Source organism: Stenella coeruleoalba (genome assembly GCF_951394435.1).
Source record: "Stenella coeruleoalba genome assembly, chromosome: 14".
Lineage (NCBI taxonomy): Eukaryota > Metazoa > Chordata > Mammalia > Artiodactyla > Delphinidae > Stenella > Stenella coeruleoalba.
This window is the reverse complement of record NC_137160.1, coordinates 40511398-40531453: the sequence shown is the minus strand read 5'-3', so window position 1 is coordinate 40531453 and position 20056 is coordinate 40511398. Positions and strand designations below refer to the sequence as shown.

General features: G+C 39.7%; 1 protein-coding gene across 14 annotated transcripts in view; it reads left to right on the top strand.

Annotated features, from left to right (window-relative positions):
- The window catches only part of DTNA (dystrobrevin alpha), a 390818-nt gene that overhangs the window by 359419 nt on the left and 11343 nt on the right, over positions 1–20056 (top strand). For 11 of the 14 annotated variants that reach the window (XM_079942540.1, XM_079942544.1, XM_079942545.1 and 8 more), the window contains 4 exons: positions 5349–5445; positions 15361–15520; positions 18205–18294; positions 19788–19956. In XM_079942540.1, the coding sequence (XP_079798666.1) occupies positions 5349–5445; positions 15361–15520; positions 18205–18294; positions 19788–19956 (516 nt within the window). Of the gene's footprint in view, positions 1–5348; positions 5446–7259; positions 11010–15360; positions 15521–18204; positions 18295–19787; positions 19957–20056 lie in introns of those variants that run through there. The other 3 variants (XM_079942538.1, XM_079942537.1, XM_079942536.1) reach the window with 1 other exon arrangement.

Here is a 20056-nt window from a genome sequence, read left to right as displayed (position 1 = left end):
AGAGTAGTAAGACGTGGATGAGGACTGTGACCACGTGCAAAAGGAGAGTCACACCATGGGCTCCAATCAGACTTAACCACCATACCTTGAATACGGCCCTTACCCAAACCTGTCTGTGTAGTAAACAACACAAACATAAACTCAAAGACATTCCCTCATGAAAATGTCATGTGGATATTTCACAAGGCACTTGAAGTTATAGCAAGTATAACATTCTTTCCATCTTTCAATTTGGATGCCAAGTATATTTCAGGTAAATCTAACTCTGAGGCATAATTTTTATAATAAGTACAGATGCCTCTTCTCAGAAACTCTTGTCAGAGTTAGAGTGCCACTTACTTCCTCTATACAAAGAGACTAAATTAAGCAGATTCTCTATGGCTGTATTTGGATTTTATCAAGTCCCTATTGATTGTAGTCATGGATGTTTCCGGGGGTTCCACTCTAACCCTGCCCTTTGGCCATATTAACATCTGGGCACTCAGCACATCTGGCCAGGGGGCAGGCCCTGCCTCGCAGCTGGGATCCAGTCTCCCCAGGTTTGTGCACCTGGCTAGAGGGGCAAACCCACCAAAGGCCTGAGTTATGGAAAGGAGACCTATAGAACTTGCATCTCGTGGGGGCTGCTTGATGTGAAGAGATCACGTCATACTTTGGAAGAACAAAATAATTTAATGGAAGAAACAGAAATTCCTCCTTTTCAACGTATGGGATTTCTGGTCCTACTTTCACAGAGATGTATTAGAAATTCTTGCACATTCTACTACCATCAGCCAGAAGGGATGAAAATGAAAAGAAGGAAAAAGGGATGTTCTACATCCTCCTCCTCAAAGGCATATGAAAGTAAAGTCACTGCTTGAAAGCATCTTTTGCCAAATAGGATCACGTAGGCCCTCGAGACTTACAAGAAAGTTAAGTCTAGTGTACACAGAAATATAACGGAATAAACCAACTTAGAAATAGAATAGTCATTCATCTACACCTCAGGGCACCCTGTCTCTGCCTGGAATGTTCTTTATACCTCTTCACTGGCCATCCCATTCTCTAGTGGAAGGGTGGTGACTAGGAATTTTCATAAGCATTTTCACTGGTTCCCCCCAGTTAGCATTTGCTTCCCAAAGTATTTGGTTCCATTAGGATGATACCATCTGGGAAGGCATCTTTATGTGCCTGGTTCACTGATGATGACTTTTCCAACTGATATTTCTTCCCTCCTTGATGTTGCTATCTTGGAACAGACGAATAATTTTAACCATCCTCTGGCCCTGACTCGTGGGCATTCCCATGACCCCAGCCTAGCTCAAAGCTACACTAAGGAGTCTGGTTCTGTGGGGAACTTCTAGACTTTCGGCCCTCACTGTCAGCTGGTGGCCCACACATAAGGCTTGAGGCTTGAGACACCTAAATCCTAGCTGATTAACTTGCCTGCTTCCATATTCTCCACATTTCTTCTGCCTGGAAGAAGAAGTACACTCCCTTGACGTATATTTCTTTAGATGCTTATGAACCATTTATACTGTGCTAAGCACTTTTTAACAATTTGGGGATTTCAAAGATACCCTGACATCCCAGGTTAAGAAAACCTGCTGTGGGTGTTTTATCTTTTAGTCATTTCAGACTTTCAAAGAGTTCCAAAACAATGACTTCTCGCCAGTTACTTTGACCTTGAGTTCCCATTGAGGGACGACCATGTGAAGCCGCCAAAGGGACTCCTTATTGTAGCTTTGACAGAGGTCTTCTCCACCTGTTACATCCTTTCTGGGCCTCTTACTGAGAAGCCAACAGGAGAAATGTATTTAGTAGGGGAATGGGGGCAGCAAGATCAGAGCTTTGCTTTTCATGAACGCATAGTTTATTTTTATCTTAAGGGCATCATGACCTTTCTAAATGATCATATTTCCCTTTTTACTTTAGCCACAAGAAAGTGGAAAGCCAGATTTGCAACCGAGATCTGGCAACTGAATAGGATTATAGGATAGACATTTCTGCGTGCTAATCTGACACTTTCTATGCACTAAGCTCTACATACACTGTTCCATACAGTAGCTGTAAAAAACAAAATCCTGGGAGCTGGACATTACTATTATAGTCTTTTTATAGATAAAGAAACTGAGATTCACAGAAGTTAAATAACTTGCCCAGGATCCTGCACAATGAGCATCACAGGTATATTCTACCTCTGTTCCTTGGGTCTTAATTATCTCCTGCCTGTACTATTATAATAAACACTTTCCTAATTCCCAGCCTCCGGTCCATCTATACTGCTATCACATTTATCATCCTCCATTTTATTGTTCATTTAGTTCATTCATCTTGAGGATATTGCTATCAATCCTACAATAGGAAGCCATTAGAGGATGAGTTACGTATCAGGTTAACACAGTGGATTAGATTGTCAAGTCAGATTCACATGATCTTACTCTAGTATTGAGCTTTACTCATAATTTCAAGAATACAGGCAATCAAGAGGCACAGATGAAGCAGAGAAAGGGCTGGAACATTCCATGTGGTTCCCTAGGTCTTTCCTTCCCATATTGGATGGAGTATCTGAGGGAAATTTTGCAAGGTGATCTAGTGAGGCTTCCCACTACAGAACCATTAAAAGACAGCTAAAGAACTATGTTTGCAAAGACAATACCATGTTCTATAATGAAGAAAACATTAATGAAAACTGCAGAAGCAACTTGACACTACAAATCTTAAGAAAAACAAGTATAAATTTTCATATCTATCCCTTGCCTAAAAAATAAGCATCATATTATACACGTGGCATTCTTTTCAAAGTATATAAAATTATTCTTCGAGAAAACTTATTAATATAAAGAGACTTTTTTTGTTTTTACCAATTAAAAATGGAATCATAATCTCTAATGCACGTCTGTGGTTTCCAGACTTGAATTTCATTAGACCAGCTTAATTTTTTTATTATTTTGGGGAAACAACATAAAGTTGAGTACTTTTTGTTTTACCATATAATGACATTTTTAAACTACCATCATCTGTTATTGCAAGTTTCATAAATGACAGTATATTTTTCAACTTTTTATTTTGAAAAAAAATGTAAGAAGTGTTGTAAGAATATCACAATGAATTTCCTTCTACGCTTCACCTAGAGGTTGCAAACATTTTGCCACACCCTTCTGCATCTCCCTATATATGCTTATATATGTAAATTACATATGCATTTTTGATGAGCCATTTGAGAGTAAATTGCAGACATTATAACACTTTACCCCTAAATACTTATGTATATATTTTCTAAGAAAAAAGAAGACATTCTCTTGTATAACCATGGTATCATCATCAAATTCAGGAAAGTTAATATTGTTATTTATTATTATCTAATATACAGTTCATATTAAAATTTTGCCTATTGTTCCAACACTGTCCTAAAGAAAGTAGGTTTTAACGCACACACAAAGCTAGAAATAATCTGACAGAATAAAAGGCATTCGTTCAGACGTGAATATTTTTAGCTCAATGAAAATAAAATCACTACTTAGTCCTTGTTTTCTCATTTTTCCTTGGAACAGTGGAGGCTACACCACAGATGTGTTACCCACATTTGGTAACCACTGGTATAAACACTTATAGAGAAGACATTATTAAATGATTTTTTTTAAATTATTATTATCATTATTAAATGATTTTTAAAAATGTAATTCAATCAAATGCATGAAAGAGTAAATGTCATGTTTTGAAAGAGTACTACTGTAAGATAAATGTACAAGTAAGGTTTTTTCAATGTTGGTTAATTATAGATTACTATAAGCTAACTTTTTCTGATAGTTTTTGGGTGCTTCTCTTAATATTTCTTACCTATAATATTAGAAGTTTGCTTCAACCTTCTTCTCAAAGTGCTCTTATGATCAAAAGGCCAACATTTATAGAACAGTATCTAGAAGAGAACTGGAAATAAATCAGAAACATTATCTACTCTTCTGCCAAGCCCTTCTGAGGATGTAGTTGGAACACCATGTGCAGACAAGGTCAAAGAAAAACCAGCTAATGGGTTTGTCATTGAAGAATATTTTCGAATTGGCAATACTTTCAAAATTAGAACACTACAGACCAGGAAGACCAAAGACTAAAATAAGATAGCATTAAAGTCTATAAAATTATGATGTGCCTTGTCCTCGGGATCCAGAAAAGAGGCAATTGTAAAGAAAATCAAAGGAAGGATTGCTCTGGAATAAGCTTTAAATGGCAATAAAAGCCAAAAGTATAAATATTTTTAAAAAGAGTGATGTGTTTATAAGTTTTAAATTCATAATTCATTATAGAGAAGGCCTATATGAAAGCAAATTAAAAATGTCTCCTTTATATCCATAACCTGTCCTCCCACAAAATATCTTTTAATTGGATGAGTCATTGACCTAACTCAGTGTGACATTTTTATATTGTCAGTTTTTCATTTCAGAGTCCCTGCTATAGCTCCACTTAATATTGTGTCTGTGCCATTGAGATTAGGCATACTTAGTCATACATTAACACATACGTGGTTAAAGCATCCACACACTTTTTAAAATATAATTTCCAATATTTCAAAATCAGACAGGAGCCTTTGGGGCAAGGAAAAAATGTATATATTACTTTTTCACTAATGGTCATGAAATAATAGATTTGGAAAATATACTTCAGAAATGTGAATCATTAATATTCGTGTCCTTCATTGTTTTCATTCTTGCTGACAGCTGATAGAAGTTCTGCAAAACAAACCAAAATTAAGCAAACACAAACCTTGTAGATTGTTAGAACAATCGTATAGGAACTCCTTTTTTTCTGACCTCACTCTATGCAGCCAAACCGAAGCCAGAAGATTTATATCGACTATAAAAACTATACCATGAATATTTCTCCTCTGAAAGGCACCACACTGCATACTAAGAATTGAAGAGATGAAAAATGTACTTTTCTAAATCTGATTTCCACATACTAAGGTAATCAGTGTTTTCTGTGAGATTTACAAAAAGGTCCTTAGTTTTGGAGGATCTGAGGGATTGGCCCTTTTCAGTGACAATTTGGTTTTTGTTTATTATCTCAAGGGGACCCAATGGCACAGCACAGGACCCATGACATAATAAGCATTCAGAAAAGATTTCATTAAATAGTTAATTCAGGGTAGATGGGGGTAAATATCCAATAAGAGTTTAATTCTGTTTTAGTATGACTTTTAACAAATAAACATACACCCAAGCTATAATTGTTCATTCATTTGACATTTCCCTGCCTGGTAACCTATGTCAAAGACCCAGAGATGCCCTTTTTCTAGCGGTCCACAAGACTGGCAAATGTGATTAGCTCAGTGAATTGAATGCTGTTTCTGATGACAACTGCTTCTTTCTTAGACAGCGCAAGGATGAGCTGGAACAGAGAATGTCTGCTCTCCAGGAGAGCCGGAGAGAGCTAATGGTCCAGTTAGAAGGTCTCATGAAGCTACTAAAGGTAAGATGTTTCAAATAAATGTTTCCTAGACCTACAACTATGGCATTTGTAAAAAAAAATTTTAATTAAAAAAATAAAAGAAATTTGCACATAATGTGCAATGATTTTTTCAATTACTATATGTGAGTTCCTCCAAAATGTGCTTTCAAACTCAGTTTTAGTATCTCTTCTTAGGCACATCAAATGATAGCAGTCAATTATAGGGCTCATTCTTGTCCATTTCCTGGAACCAGACTACTGAGGACCTTCATGGCACAACTTATTTCCAGTTGGCTCATTTACAGTTCCTTTTGTCCTTGGAAGTAGTAAAACTGGATTTATTTAGAAATATTTTACATTTCATAGCCTTCAGAAATTCTGACTAATCTAAACAGAAGCTAATATCTAATTCAGAAAATCAAGATACAGCCATTAAATAATTTTGGTGATTATAGTTTTATTAAGGGGAGTAACTTTGTTAATTTCAGTAACTGTTGTCAAATCTGTGTGGCTTTAGCAGCAAGTCACATAACTTCTCTGGGTTTCAAATGCAAATTGTAAATGGGAATATCTCCTTAACTTTTCTGCAGGTAGAGCATTTAATAAGATGATCTATAGAAGTCCTCTGCAGAGTGTTATAATAATAATTCTCATTGGGAAGTGGCATTCTTTCTTTCATAAATCTTATTCCCTTCTTCAGTATGCTCTAAATTGCATTTCAACCCAAAAGTAGACTAATTATGGCCTCATGTCCATGATTGCCCCAGCAGAGGTTTCAGTGCTCTGTTGTCATCCTGCCTGATGTAAATAAGCATGAACCAGTATGGACTGGAACTGTGACATGCCAAAGGCAGGAACTAAAACTTCTGATAAAAGGACATAGGCAAAGTCTCTGGGACAACTCACTTGTGAGACAAGATGTCCTGCCTTTCAGTCCCTGGATCTCGCATATTCCTGACACCCCATCATTTATTGTTTCTGTATTGTTTTCTTTCTTTCTTTCTTTCCCTTCCTTTCCTTTCCTTCCCTTTCCTTTTCTTACTTTTCTTTCCCTCTCCCTTCCTTCCTTTCTTTATTTATTTTTTAATTAAAAAAATTAAATAGTTAACAAATATTTGTTGGAACCTACTGTGTCCCAGGCACTGATGTAAGTGTAACACTTTTTTCTTTTGTTTTCTTTATTCTTTTATATTCCTTAGTCGACTTTTCCTGCCATCCGTGTCAGGAATGCTTTATCTTTACTAAACAAAATTTACTTTTCATTGTATTAGACATATAAAGCGCAGAATTCAGTTTTTGTTGTACTATCTATGTTAAGACAGGACTAGATAACTAATAACCTCTTGCTGTTTCTGCCCTATTATCTCATTTGATGATATAAAAAAGCTCTTTCTGGTTTTTGTTTTTCCAAATCTACCAAATGAAGTGGGCCCATCCCATCTTTCCCTTCACTGAATGACAGGAAACTGAAAACAGCCCCCTGGTTCTACTTCTGTAGCTTCTGTCACTGTAGCAATGGGATAGGAGTCTATTTACCACCAGCTCTCTTGGCATCAACGTAGCCTAATTAAGCATAGTCTATGGTATCAGGATGTACCAATAGCAGGACAGAGAGAGGAATCATGTTGAAGGATGGTTGGATGCATGGAGGAAAGAGATGGGTCTGTAGTCTCAAATATCCAAATAGACTTGGAACTAAAGTCACCAGGAGAAGAGGCTTGACCTGCCATCAAAGCCACATTGAGGTTTCCCCCACCTTCATTCCTTCACACTGTTTACCTGCTCTTATTGGAACCCTGGGTAATCTAACTATTATTGATTCGATCTTTCTGTAGGAAGAAGAATTGAAGCAGGGAGTAAGTTATGTCCCCTACTGCAGGTCTTAACTAACAGTGGAGGGGCCTGCCGTCCTGCCGTTTTTCTCATTGCTTTCGCCTCTAATGTATGTTCATGCTTCAGTTTGGAAAGAGAAAAAAAAATTATACTAATTTGCTTCCTTCTCAATGTAGTGCTTGATTGGAGACATATAAAATTTAGCATTTTTTATAACTATTACTACCGTCAACATCAAAAGAAGAGCTATTATGTCCTTTAGAACAGGGAACACGCTTTAACTTGTTGGAAACTTTTTAGACCTCCAGGGGTCTAAGTTTCAAACCAGTCTCATGCTCTTCTGGGTTGTTGATCAGACCCTTCTCTTCATAGAAAGACACTCACCACAATCACTAACATTACACTAGGTAGAATCCACAGCGTCAGAAGCTAACCTCAACATCCTCTCATGCTATGAATATTCAGTTCAGTTTCCATTTTACTGAAAAGATGTGGAACTTCTTTTTGTAAAAACCAGCCAATTACATCTCCTTTCATTGCATAATGTTTAAGCCCTGCTCCCCACTGCTCACCGTTACGTGCTCAGTCTAATAAGAGAAAGACTGTACTCCGTAACTGTTCACTTCCCAAACCAGAATCCCTACCATTGGTTGACAGTCATCTCCAAAGAATAGGTAACTTTCAGCCTTTCTCGTACCACCAAGCACCTTTCTGCTGTAGGAGTTCACAAGGTGTTACATACATCTTCCCTGGAAATAGGAGCCTTGTGACTGACTGTCTAACTGTAGCCTGAACTGAAGCCCCCTGTCTGGCCATGTAGCCAGTTGCAGAAGCCAGCAGAGGGAGCAGCATACTCAAAATACAATAATAATAAAACAATGGCAAAATAAAAGCAGCTTTCATTTCAAGTGCATGTACCAAGCTGTGTATAACAATATATCCCACTTACTGGTCTTATCAAAAAGTTATATGGTATTTCCATGGATCCATTAGAACCGCAGCCTATCTGATTTCAACGTACCTTTCATTCTTCTGTATTCTCTTTCCTATTATTCACTGTGCGTGTTTGTGTGTAACAAAAAATGTTTGCAAAATGCTGGACACATTTTTACCCTTCATTCCCAAGGTCTGTAAAGAAGGAAAGTGTAAAACAAATCTGTAATGTCAGAAAATAAAGACAATGTATTACATTATTTGTATTTTGTGAAAAAAATTACTTCACTAAACTGAAGTCAAATTTTAATGAGAGACAGTCCCCCTGGGTAAAAGACACACATTTGCTGCCTGTATTATTGCCCATAAATGCATATATGGGGTATTGCTGTTGTACGTACAACACACTTAGATCATGGTAAAGAAAAATGCCATCTCATGCTGCTTCTCTGCAAACAGCCTCTTTCTTTCCTGTCTCTTACTCAGTGTGTGCATAGAAAAAGGAAATAAGGCTCACATATAACCTTCCTTCTCCTAGTGGAGAGAGTAGGCAACCATCCTGCAGCCAGTCAGCCCTGCTTTAGCCATTTCCCTCGGGGACCCTCTCTCTACCATTTCCAAGGCAGCACATTCTTGAAAGGCTCAGTGGACCAGGAAGTTCATAAACAGATGAATGCATAGAGCCAAACCATGGCAGCGCCCATAAGAGCATTACTGCCTTCTTTCCCTCCAGTTCCTCCCCACTGGGCCCTCAACAGCTGCCACATCTTTGAAAGTCAGCCAGCAGTGGGTACTGCTGCCTAGGTACTTAAGGACCATTATTGGCAACACCCAGATGTCTGCAATGCGTTGTCTGGGTGGGGAGAGTGTTTGCGGGTCTTACTCATTTCTTTGCTTACATAGTCAAGCCTCTCTTCAAAAAGGACCCAAGGCAGCTTACAACTAGAGACATAAACAGTGACTTCATAAAATGGAAATAGAAAAATCGAAAACTGAAGAAGATGCAAATGTGCTAATCATAAAGGACAGGGTGTCACTCTGACCTTTCTAGCAGTGAGGCAAAAAAAAAGGAAAACATAATTGGTGGTTTTATCAGAACAGAAATGCCAGTTCTCAAGGGACCAAAATTTCTGTTGGCATAAAATATAAAATGAAGTTTTCACTCAGAGCTTTATAGAAGTAGTGAATAATAAAACAGACACACGCAGTAGATTTCGTGTGGCTGATTCTTATACTGACCTTCAGTGAAAATTAAAGACAGAACCCCATATGTCCCAATCCTGCAGAGGCAGTTCTACAAGGAAATAAACAAATGCCATCCAAATTTATAGACTTCTCATGGTATAACATGATCTAAGGAGAGAATTTAGAAGTTTTAGTCTGGCATCTGCTTCTAAATTCTGTTTTTATTTATGAGCCTTTCCCCTTTGGCGACATTCTCTTTGTAAAATCAGATTTAAGACACCACACACAACAAATTGTGCTTGATTTAATAACCTCTACTTGCTTTATCATAAGTCTGTGTGGTTCAATGTATTTTATTATACTGGTATATATAGTTCCTACTTATGCTGTTTCTTGTTAGAGGTAATGCATGAATTTATTCCCCTTGAGGAGAGAACATGATTTTTTTTTTAAAATGGTGCCTGTAATATAATATGATGATTATGGTATCATAAGCAATAAATTTTTTTTACAAACTTGAATCGAAATTATCCTACCCTCTTTCTTCTTTGTGTATTTGTAAGATTTATTGAAGGAACCATAAAAAGAACACTCATAAAAAGTTTAATAACAAAGGCGGCTGGGATATAATAACAGTGACAGCATATTCCAGAGTTTCTGGTATCCTTCCAGTGCCAAATACTATGACCTGGTCTAAAACCAAGTATCCTTTAGTTCAGAAGGTAGGGTCTCAATAATAATTTTCTAAGAAACATTACTGGAGCTAGACCTGAGTTATGGTGGTCCCAGTTCCTCACTTACAACTATAAGATCTTGAATAAGTCAGTTAACTTCCTAGCAGTTTATTTCAAACATACCGATAATACATGGCTCACAGGGTTGTTGTATAGATTTTAAAAGGTAACAAATGTGGAACCACTTTGTGAAATACTATATGCAAGTCAGATATAAGCATAAATGTACGTATATATGTATACATATACACAGGAGAAGGTATAAACTTTTCTAATTTGACCCACATTTTACACGCATGCGCACATACACACACTCGCTTCTCTTCCTTACATTAACTTGTTAGTTAATTGTCTCAGTCAAGGGAAGAAAGTCACACATCATTTCAAATTCCATCTCCTGCTCCCATTGTCTTCTCTATTTACTACTGGATGGCCCAATTAACTCGGGAAATCATAGTCATTCAGGTTCCTACTTCTTCCAGATATATTATGGAACATGAACAGGCCAGAAATGACAGATTTTAACAGTTTAGGTTCACCTTCCATTATTTCCCCTGCTCATCCTCTCTTATGGGTATTGTATGGAGTAGTGAAGCGATCAAAAATGAGGGCAGGTGGGGATCAGTCACATCATAAATAATCAACTGCAATATTACGACTAACATCTGTGTTCAAAAGCATACCTTCCTAGCCTCTGTCTCTCTTTCTCTTTCTCTCTCTCTCTCATACTTCTTTTAAATTAGGAGTTGTTTAATTAATTCTAGAAAAGTAAAAATTGCTTCTGTGCTTAAAAGCCTTAGAAAATGACGCTTTATTTCACGATAAAGACTAAGCCCCTTTTATGACACTGGAGGCCCCCAAACCTGACTCCACCCCTTCTCAGCCTCATCCCACTCCACTCCCCACAGAGAACCTGCTGCATCAACCCCACTGGCTTCCCATTGTGTCTTCAGTGCCCCTCACAATCCCCACGCCTTGCCCTTGATACTCCAAACCCTGGAATGCTCTTCCCCCCCCCCCACCCCAGTACTTGCTCTTTTCTGCCTGGAAATCTCTGCTATAAGACCCAGGGCAAATGGTGCCTCCTGTCTGACCAATCAGAATTAGTCATCTCATCTGTGTCCCCACAAGAAGCCCTATGATGATAGTCAGTCAGTGTGTACTGGAAGAAAGGATGAAAAGAGGGTTGAATGTAGCTAAACAGGCTGCTACATAAAACCAGGCCTGACTACACTGCATTCTGCCCCAAACCTGAGAGGCTGACTTTCGGGGGTGGGGTACCTGGGTGGGGGAGGGTCCATAGTACCGCCTCCTCCTGTCTCATGGTCATCTGCTCTGCCATTTCTCCAGACAGTGCTGGCCCCACAATTAGACATTAGGCACTTCCCTTGGAGCATCCCTCCTTTCTGGTGCTGAGTGGAAACCCAAATACTTCCTGGAAAAAAATCGGAAAACTTATGGATCTTGTCAGACTTTTTAAAAATTGATACAACAGCAGGTTGAGTGGACTCAGAGAATGGAGGGTAGAAATGAATTTTTCATTTATTCTCTAGGAAGAGAACAATTTTAAATTTGCCAAGTATGATGTATGTTTTCCTTCTTCCATAAATCACCCCTCTTCTCGGGAATTTGAGATCTATATATTGATCTGCATGGACCATTGTCCCTTAAGTCTTTGCTCCATTAATCACCGGATAATTTCCAGGAAAGGATGTTCACAGAGATTATTCATTCTAACTCTTCTAAAGTTGTTAGCCGACAACCATGCTTCATGACCAGACCAGAGGCCACCATTCCATAGGGGCCACACCTGTGAAAATGAAACTCTGTGACATCTTCACTGATCTACCCCAAAGCCAAGAGGCAACTACCATTCCCTAGTGGTCCTGCAAGAACAGCAGGAAGGAAGAACAGAGATGGTGTTCCCAGCAATAAGTCTACTATGCATCAAACTGGCCAGTGTCCTGACAAAGGGTGATGGGGCCCTGATCACCCAGGGAGCCAGGGTTCTACCCCCAAGTCTGGGTAAAGACTGGTCATGACTGGGGAGTTACAAATTGTAGGAAAGATGCAGTGAATCTTTACTTCAGCGTAGAATCTTCCACCTAAATTCTTCATATAATCAGACTGCTTGAAGTTGCACCAGTTGGAGATTCATTTAGGAGTTGGTGGCTATTAGCCATTCACACATTGGTGTAATTTAGACTCCATCAATTGTTTTTCCCTTAACATGTAACCACAGTCCATTATTCTTCTCTTAACACAAGACCGCTGATGGGAGTTTTGAAGACAGGAAACAGGCAGAAAGGTGTAGGAAAAGTTGCCTTTGGAGACAAGGTGTTAAGCAAGAAGAGGTGGGGCCGGTGCGGTACCCAAAGGGGAGGGGGGAACCCCACAAGCACCCTATGCTGCAGAGCCTGGTGGCACAGGTATGAGCAGGGCTGGCCTATACTACAGCCCCAGCACAGCCATCAAACATTGAAAAGCAGGCCCACAGCCTCATATCTGAAATCACTGGGTCCGGAGATCGTCTGGAACTCAGAATCTTTGAGGTTTTAGAAATGCAATACAGTGCAGACACCACATAAGTAGCCTCACATTAATTATGAAACAACATGTGTTGCCCATTGGATTTCACATTTGCAGATAAGAGACTGTGGACCTGTATTTCTGTACTGGCTGATAACCAGCCTGAAGGTTGCTTGCTCCACCCTGGGCACTCACGCTGCTCTCCATGACCCAGTAACTAGAAGGTACTGCCTGGCCCAGCAGAAAGCCCTAGGCCACTGCTCCATCACCACTCCCTAGTGAGTCTGTGTCCTACACCTTCTGAGTCTTCAGGTTGTTAGTGAAAGTATGTTATGAAACATAGATGGAAATATGTGATGGTTGGTCACAGTGCCCAGGAGCAGCCTGGGAAAGCCCTGGCCTTGTAGTCTAAGGTCTGGGGATCCATTTTATCTCTGTCCTTCACTAGCTCAGAGACCTTGGGTAATTATCACCTCTGATCCTAGCTTGCTAACCTGAAAAATGAGAGTAATAATACCTCGTATGGTTGTTGAGAGGATTAAGTGAAGTAGATGGGATTAAAATGCTTTCTAGACTGACAATTGCTATTCAGATATAAGCTACTATCATTCCTAGCACTGATTAGTGGGAGAATAAAACAAAACTCGGTATGTAAATGTGCTTTAGAGACTGTAAATTACATACAAAAATGGAGTTTTATCATTATTGTGAATCTCCTATCGCAGAAGAGGATCTGGCTTCCAGGGTTGAGAAGGTAAGCCACCCTGTGTAGCCAAGAGGAGCCTTCTTCCTTCAACCCCTCTGTCCAACTTCCCATCATCACCAGTCCCTCCTCCCAGCTGCACCTGGTTCCTTGGTAAAAAGATCAGATGAGAAAGGGCAAGGAGCTCTGCTGAGGACCCTGTCTTGAAAAGGATGTGCAGGACGGGTTGCCAGGGAGAGGCACTTGATCTCAGGGTACCTAACCAACACCTGTCTCCTTTGAAGGATCCGTCACCAGCCATAGCCCATCCAGGTCCCCCCACTCCAGGGCAGGCAGACCACCTGGGCTCAGGCCCCAGCTCGGACACTCTAGCTCCATCTCCTGGGCAATTCTTTTCACCTCTCTGAGCATTGTGGTCCATAACGGCACATTTAGCATAATGGGACCTACTTCAATGGGTCATGGAGAGAAACCCATGAGGATGTCCATGAGAACCTTGTGTGCATGGCAAAGCATGACTCAAACATGAGGTCACCTATTGGTGTGGGAAGCAAGGAAATGCCCAGGTACCTCAGAAGCAGAGGTTTCGTGGTAATGACATTGAGCTGCCCAAGTTTGCTGGGGGAAACCAGACCCGTCCTGTAGCAGGCTGGGGCAAGGGGCTGCAAAGCCTCACAAGCAGGCAAACTTCTCTTCCTTGGGCCCGAAAGGCCACTCCAAGGTACTGTTGCGAGTGAGAGTGGAATCCTCAGCACCTCGAGCATCACACGAGTTATTTTCTGTTTTGCTTCGTTTTTAATTCGGGATTTTCCTCAATTTATAGATTTGACTTTTCTGTGTGACGCTGAGCCCTGGAAAGCTAACAGCATGGCATTTTACAAGATTGATGTTGTGTGTTTTAACTGCAAGTAGCTGAACCCACAGCAAAGACCTAAATCGAATATTCCAGAGCACGGCTCTGGTAGTGCATGTCTGGGGTTTGAATGGGGTGATGATGAATCTCTGGGCCTTGCTGTGGAAGAGTCCTCACTCTCCCTTGGCCAGACCCAGTGGACTGGAGTGGAATTTATGTGAATACCTAATCTGTTGTATATGCACTTCTTACATTTTCTTATTCGTGCTGACTTTACTTCCTTTGTAAACTAATTATTAAAACAGGAAATGTTTCCAAGAGACCTCACTGTAGAACCAAGACTGCGAAAGTCAAGGTTTGACAGCCTCAGAATTATTTCATGCCAAGGGCTGAAATGAGGAGATAAATGGCTTTGAAGTTGTGTTCTCCTTTTTTCTTTACTCATTTTAAAACCCCACTGTTCTTGCTGCTAGAATACTGCTTTTTCATAGGCAAAGAGGACAATTCCTACAGGAAACATTACCCAAAAATTAGAAACCAGTATTTCTTTTTTCTCTTCCCCATTTGAATCCCTGAATCACAGAGCAATTCGACAAAGACAACTTTTACTGTAAAACAGGGATTAAACAATTTACACTTCATTTGATTCTTTATTTGAGACTTAACATATGCAATATGGCATGACATGATTGGAACTATAAATTATCCTCTACAGATGATGCCAGGACAAGACAGGTTGAAAGTTTAGGAAGAATGTAAACCACATCCATCCCTAACAATCTCCGAGTTTATATTTAAAACTCTCTCCTAATGTCTTTTTATTCTATATAGAGCTTCCTTCAAGGAGAACATAAACACACCTTGTAATTATCACTGCTTAACAGTAGCTTCATTACATGGGCAAACATCTCCTATATTACAGAACAATGAATGCAGTACTAATATTCTTAGCTTTCAGTTTGTAACCAAAACTTCAGATCATGTACAGCAAGGTCCTAAATTATCTGCACCTGCAACTCAGGCTGAGAATTACCATCTTAATTACCTAGGATTTCCACCTACTTTGGAATTTCATTGTCACTGTCTTTAACATTTGACTGAGACACTGGGAAGGGCATCTGGCATCTTCTTGCGAAAACAATTAATGACTTGCATTGTCTCTCCAGACCCAGGGGGCAGGCTCTCCCCGCTCCTCCCCCAGCCACACCATCAGCAAGCCCATCCCCATGCCCGTCCGGTCAGCTTCCGCCTGCTCCACCCCAACCCACACGCCTCAGGACTCTCTCACAGGGGTAGGGGGAGACGTACAGGAGGCGTTTGCACAAAGTAAGTGGCTTTATTTGTGTTTGTGTGTGTTCTGCTTTTCTGTTGCAAATAAGTCGCCAAGGATTGCATGATCTAGAGTTATCAGAGCCTCACCGTGGATGCTCTAGTGTATTCCACAGTTCGTGTCAAAGCCGGGCCTGCAAGACTTTTCAGAAACTCCCTACACTAATCTGTTCTTCCCTTCACCATCTTATCTTCTTTTGGCTTCTCTTGCCCTGCCCTGTTTTTTTATGAGCCTTTGCTCATTAAGGGAAGGGAAATCCTTTCATCAATATTCCAGGAAATCTTATAAATGTAATCCGTTTTAAAATTCCGAAAGATATTTCCTCCTTTCGTCTCTTTACATGAAAGCAAACTCAAGATTGAGAGTAAACAATCCCAGCTCTTTAGCACTGAGGCGATCAAGAAGGATGCTTAGTCATTTTCCAGATGGCTTAAAGAGTTGAATCATTGCCTCTGTGTTATGGGGCTGCGAGGCTAGCTCTCCATAGTCAATAGAAGAGGGCAAAGAGGGATGTGAGATGACAAACAGCAACAAACAGCATTCTCCCACCGCTGCCTCTTCTGCTTATGTACTGCGGAGTGTCGGGGTGGGAGTGGGGTCCCAAAGCAGGTGATCTTATTCATTTGGAAATATTTTAACACTTTATAAAACTTTTTTTTGTCATCACTTTTTAAATTTGTAGAAAATTAGAAAAAAAGAAATCCTCCTGCCGACCCTCAGCCTGCCAATCTCATTCCTAGAAGTAAACACTATTAACAGCTTGGCCCTTCTCAACGTTTCACTTATATATAAATATCTATGTTTAAGTTTGCTTTTATGGACATATACTCTTCTTTTTCCACACAAATTCGATCATGCATTGCATTTTGGTCTGCAATTTGCATCTCCCTTGAATATGGTGGACATCCTCCCAGGTCCTCACGTGTAGATCTAAGGAAAAGCGCGACATATTCGACTACTAGTTTTAAGACAAAAAGAAACATAAACAGTTAAAAGACAAAAGAATAGACTTGAGGAAACATTTCCAGCATATGTAGCAATCAAGTTTCATAATTTCAGTTATACATTAAAGCACACACAGCTCAGTCAGAAAAAGACACTCCCAAAACAAAAATAGGTGAAGGATAGGAACCGACAGAAGAACAAATAGCCCATAAAGATGTTCAATCTCACAAAGAGTTGTAGAAATGCAAATTTTAATCAAAATCACCTTTTGCCTAGCAGATTCAAAAAAAATTGTTTAACATCAGTAATATCCAGAGAGACTGAGGAAAAAGATGCTCTCATCCACTGTTTATAAGGGATAAAAGCTTACTTTTTTTTTTTTTTGCGGTACGAGGGCCTCTCACTCTTGTGTCCTCTCCCGTTGCGGAGCACAGGTTCCAGATGCGCAGGCTCAGCAGCCATGGCTCACGGGCCCAGCCGCTCCGCGGCATGTGGGATCCTCCCGGACCGGGACACGAACCTGTGTCCCCTGCATCGGCAGGTGGACTCCCAACCACTGCGCCACCAGGGAAGCCCAAAAGCTTACATTTTGAAGGGAGAGCATGATGTACTTTCTGTTCTGAGGGAAAAAGGAAGATCTATTACAGGGCGTTTTTTCCTGAAAAAGAAAATGATTAAAGTTGTACAAATATAATTTAAGTTATGCAAAATAATTTCCTTTTTTTAATTTTTAGAGGGAAAACTGCCCTTTCCCTAAATCTTAAAGAAATTTACAGTATATTAAATCAATTTGAGTTTCCTGTAATATTGTTTTACCTTTGATTTCTTAAATTTACATGTGTTTATTATTTTACTTATTTAGTTTTACTTACTAAGAAATCACAATGAAATGTGACCTATGTAAGCAGCCCCAGCTCATCCTGCATAAATTCATCTGTAAGTCAGATGTTTGGAATCTTGAGTCTTTTTTCCAAAGATATTATGAATTCGGCCCTCTGTTCTACATCCACCTTGCCCCACTCCCAGTCCAGCCCACAAATACCCTTTAACCCTTAGTGGGATGGAAACCTCATAATAATCTTCCTCTACCATAGAGAAACATGCTGTAAGTTCCAGTTCAGGGTACCCGGCATACATCTGCCCACGTCTTGGCAGCAGGAGCAAGAATCCTCACCCCTTTTCCAAACTTTGGGGACATACAGTGCACAGGGTTCCCATTCCCAAGGGGTACCTGAAATGACAGGGGAAGCTCGGGGAGCCCTGATGGGAGACAGAGGCTATGGTGACGGAGATCAGAATCTGATGTGCTCAGCCACCAGGTAAGAGCTGAAACAGTAGCAGCTGCCGGGAAGGCACAGCTCTCGTGGCAAAACCAGGCTTTTCATCTGTGAGGTGATTCTGAAGGATGACCACACGTGCTGGCTTACCTGGGATCATCCCAGTTTGTGCCAGGTCACCCAGTCTTGTTATTAATACCTTCCCTTTCACTTGTAAAATTGTCCCAATTTGGACAATAAAGTATATGAATCCCCATCCGTTGCCATGTCTTCTTATATCAAAGGCCACTGGCCTGAGTACAATGTGTTTTTTTTTCAGGAAATGAACCAAAGCACTTCTGAAAAGGAGAAGTCTTGGACGTTTTCTTGCTTTAGGATATCAATGGAAATGATAAACAGCATAGAAATTGGGGGAAAAGGAGAGCTTTGATTTTTTTTCATTATCATTCTTTCTTAAGGTTCAAGAAGAAATTTACGGAATGACTTACTAGTAGCAGCGGATTCGATCACTAACACCATGTCCTCTCTCGTGAAAGAGTTGAATTCCGGTGAGTCCCTGGTCCCCTCCCATTTGTCGTCTCATTGCAGAAGGACCCATAACTTCTGTTAGAGAGCTGCTCATTGTCAAGTATAAAAAGATTTTTTAAAGGTCTATGTGATATTTTGTTGGGATATTAGATTGTTTTAGTACCGTTTATACTTTGCTAATGAGAAGATCATGAATACATGCTCAATGCACAAAATTTGAAAAATGCAGAAAAGAATAAATATTAAAATTGACTTGTAAATACAGAATCCCAAGTTAGCCACTGTTAAATATATCATGACCCAAAGTGACATGATGCTAAAGTTATTTTATAGGGTCAAATGTCTTATTTACTAATTAAGACTTGTTCACTTGGAATGCATGGCTATTTGAAAGAGGCGAAACTGAAATTTACCTTTGCAATATCACTAAAGAAAGATCTGCGAAGAAAATAAATAGCATAAAATTGCAGCACTCTTCATCCTAATACTACTACACAAAGTTTTAAAAACTTTTACAGCGTGAATATGCAAATAAATATCTTATCAGTTACTAATACATCTCGTCTATTCCTTAAAGCCCTCCTAGCAAGATATCTGTCTGAAAGGACTGTGGTCATATAGTTGAGATTACAACAACTATAAGAAAGAAAACTTTAATGTTAAAAAAAATCTGGATTTAAATTTCTTAAAACCTCTATAATTAGAATTAAAGTAATGAAAAGTGTTGCTATTATTTTAGATTAAGATTACCAAATAGCATAAAAATGACAGTAGTTAATACATCATGATTAATGGCATGTACTCACTGCCCTAGCAAATGATGACTAAAAATGTTATTCTCATTGTAGGCGTTTCAAGGACTATTAGTTTATACTCTTATAAGTTTTTGAAATATTAAGTGAATGTAATATTTTAGGTCTGTGTTTCCTAAATTAAAGTAATATTAAGCAAAAGTAACAACAGTTTTAATAAAGACTTTTTATATTTTTATTTTATTTTATTGTTTTTTTTTTTTGCGGTACGCGGGCCTCCTCACCGTTGTGGCCTCTCCCGTTGCGGAGCACAGGCTCCGGACACGCAGGCTCAGCGGTCTTGGCTCACGGGCCCAGTCGCTCCGCGGCGCGTGGAATCTTCTCGGACCGGGGCACGAACCCGTGTCCCCTGCATCGGCAGGCGGACTCCCAACCACTGCGCCACCAGGGAAGCCCAATAAAGACTTTTATAGAGGGAAAAAACAGATGGCTTCAAGAATTAAGTCAGTTATTAAGACAAAGATTCCTTATAATATTATTGAGATAAAAAGACAATACTGTATACTAACTGATTTTGTGGTAATTCATGTCAGTATCAATTCTCATTTTGAGAAAAAACGAACACATACTTGACTTACGTAAAATAACTGGTCAGTGTTTTAATCAGCATAGGTTGGTTAATGTTAAGCCTAGCCCTTTATTTGCCAATCGATCATAAAAAAGTCTAGGTCATTCTTCACTTCTTCAATTGTACCTAATAGAGGCGGGGAGTGAAACTGAGAGTAACGTGGATTCTGAACTTGCACGGACTCAGTTTGAAGATCTGGTCCCATCACCAACCTCTGAAAAGGCTTTTCTAGCGCAAATCCATGCCCGAAAACCCGGGTACCTTCACAGTGGAGCTACCCCAAGTGCCATGCGTGGCGACATGTAAGTATTTTCTGCTTGGGGGTATTTTCTCAGTAACAGAACACTCTGCAGGGAGCATAGGAAACTTAAAATATGGTTGCTTGCTTCTTTATTTTGGAAA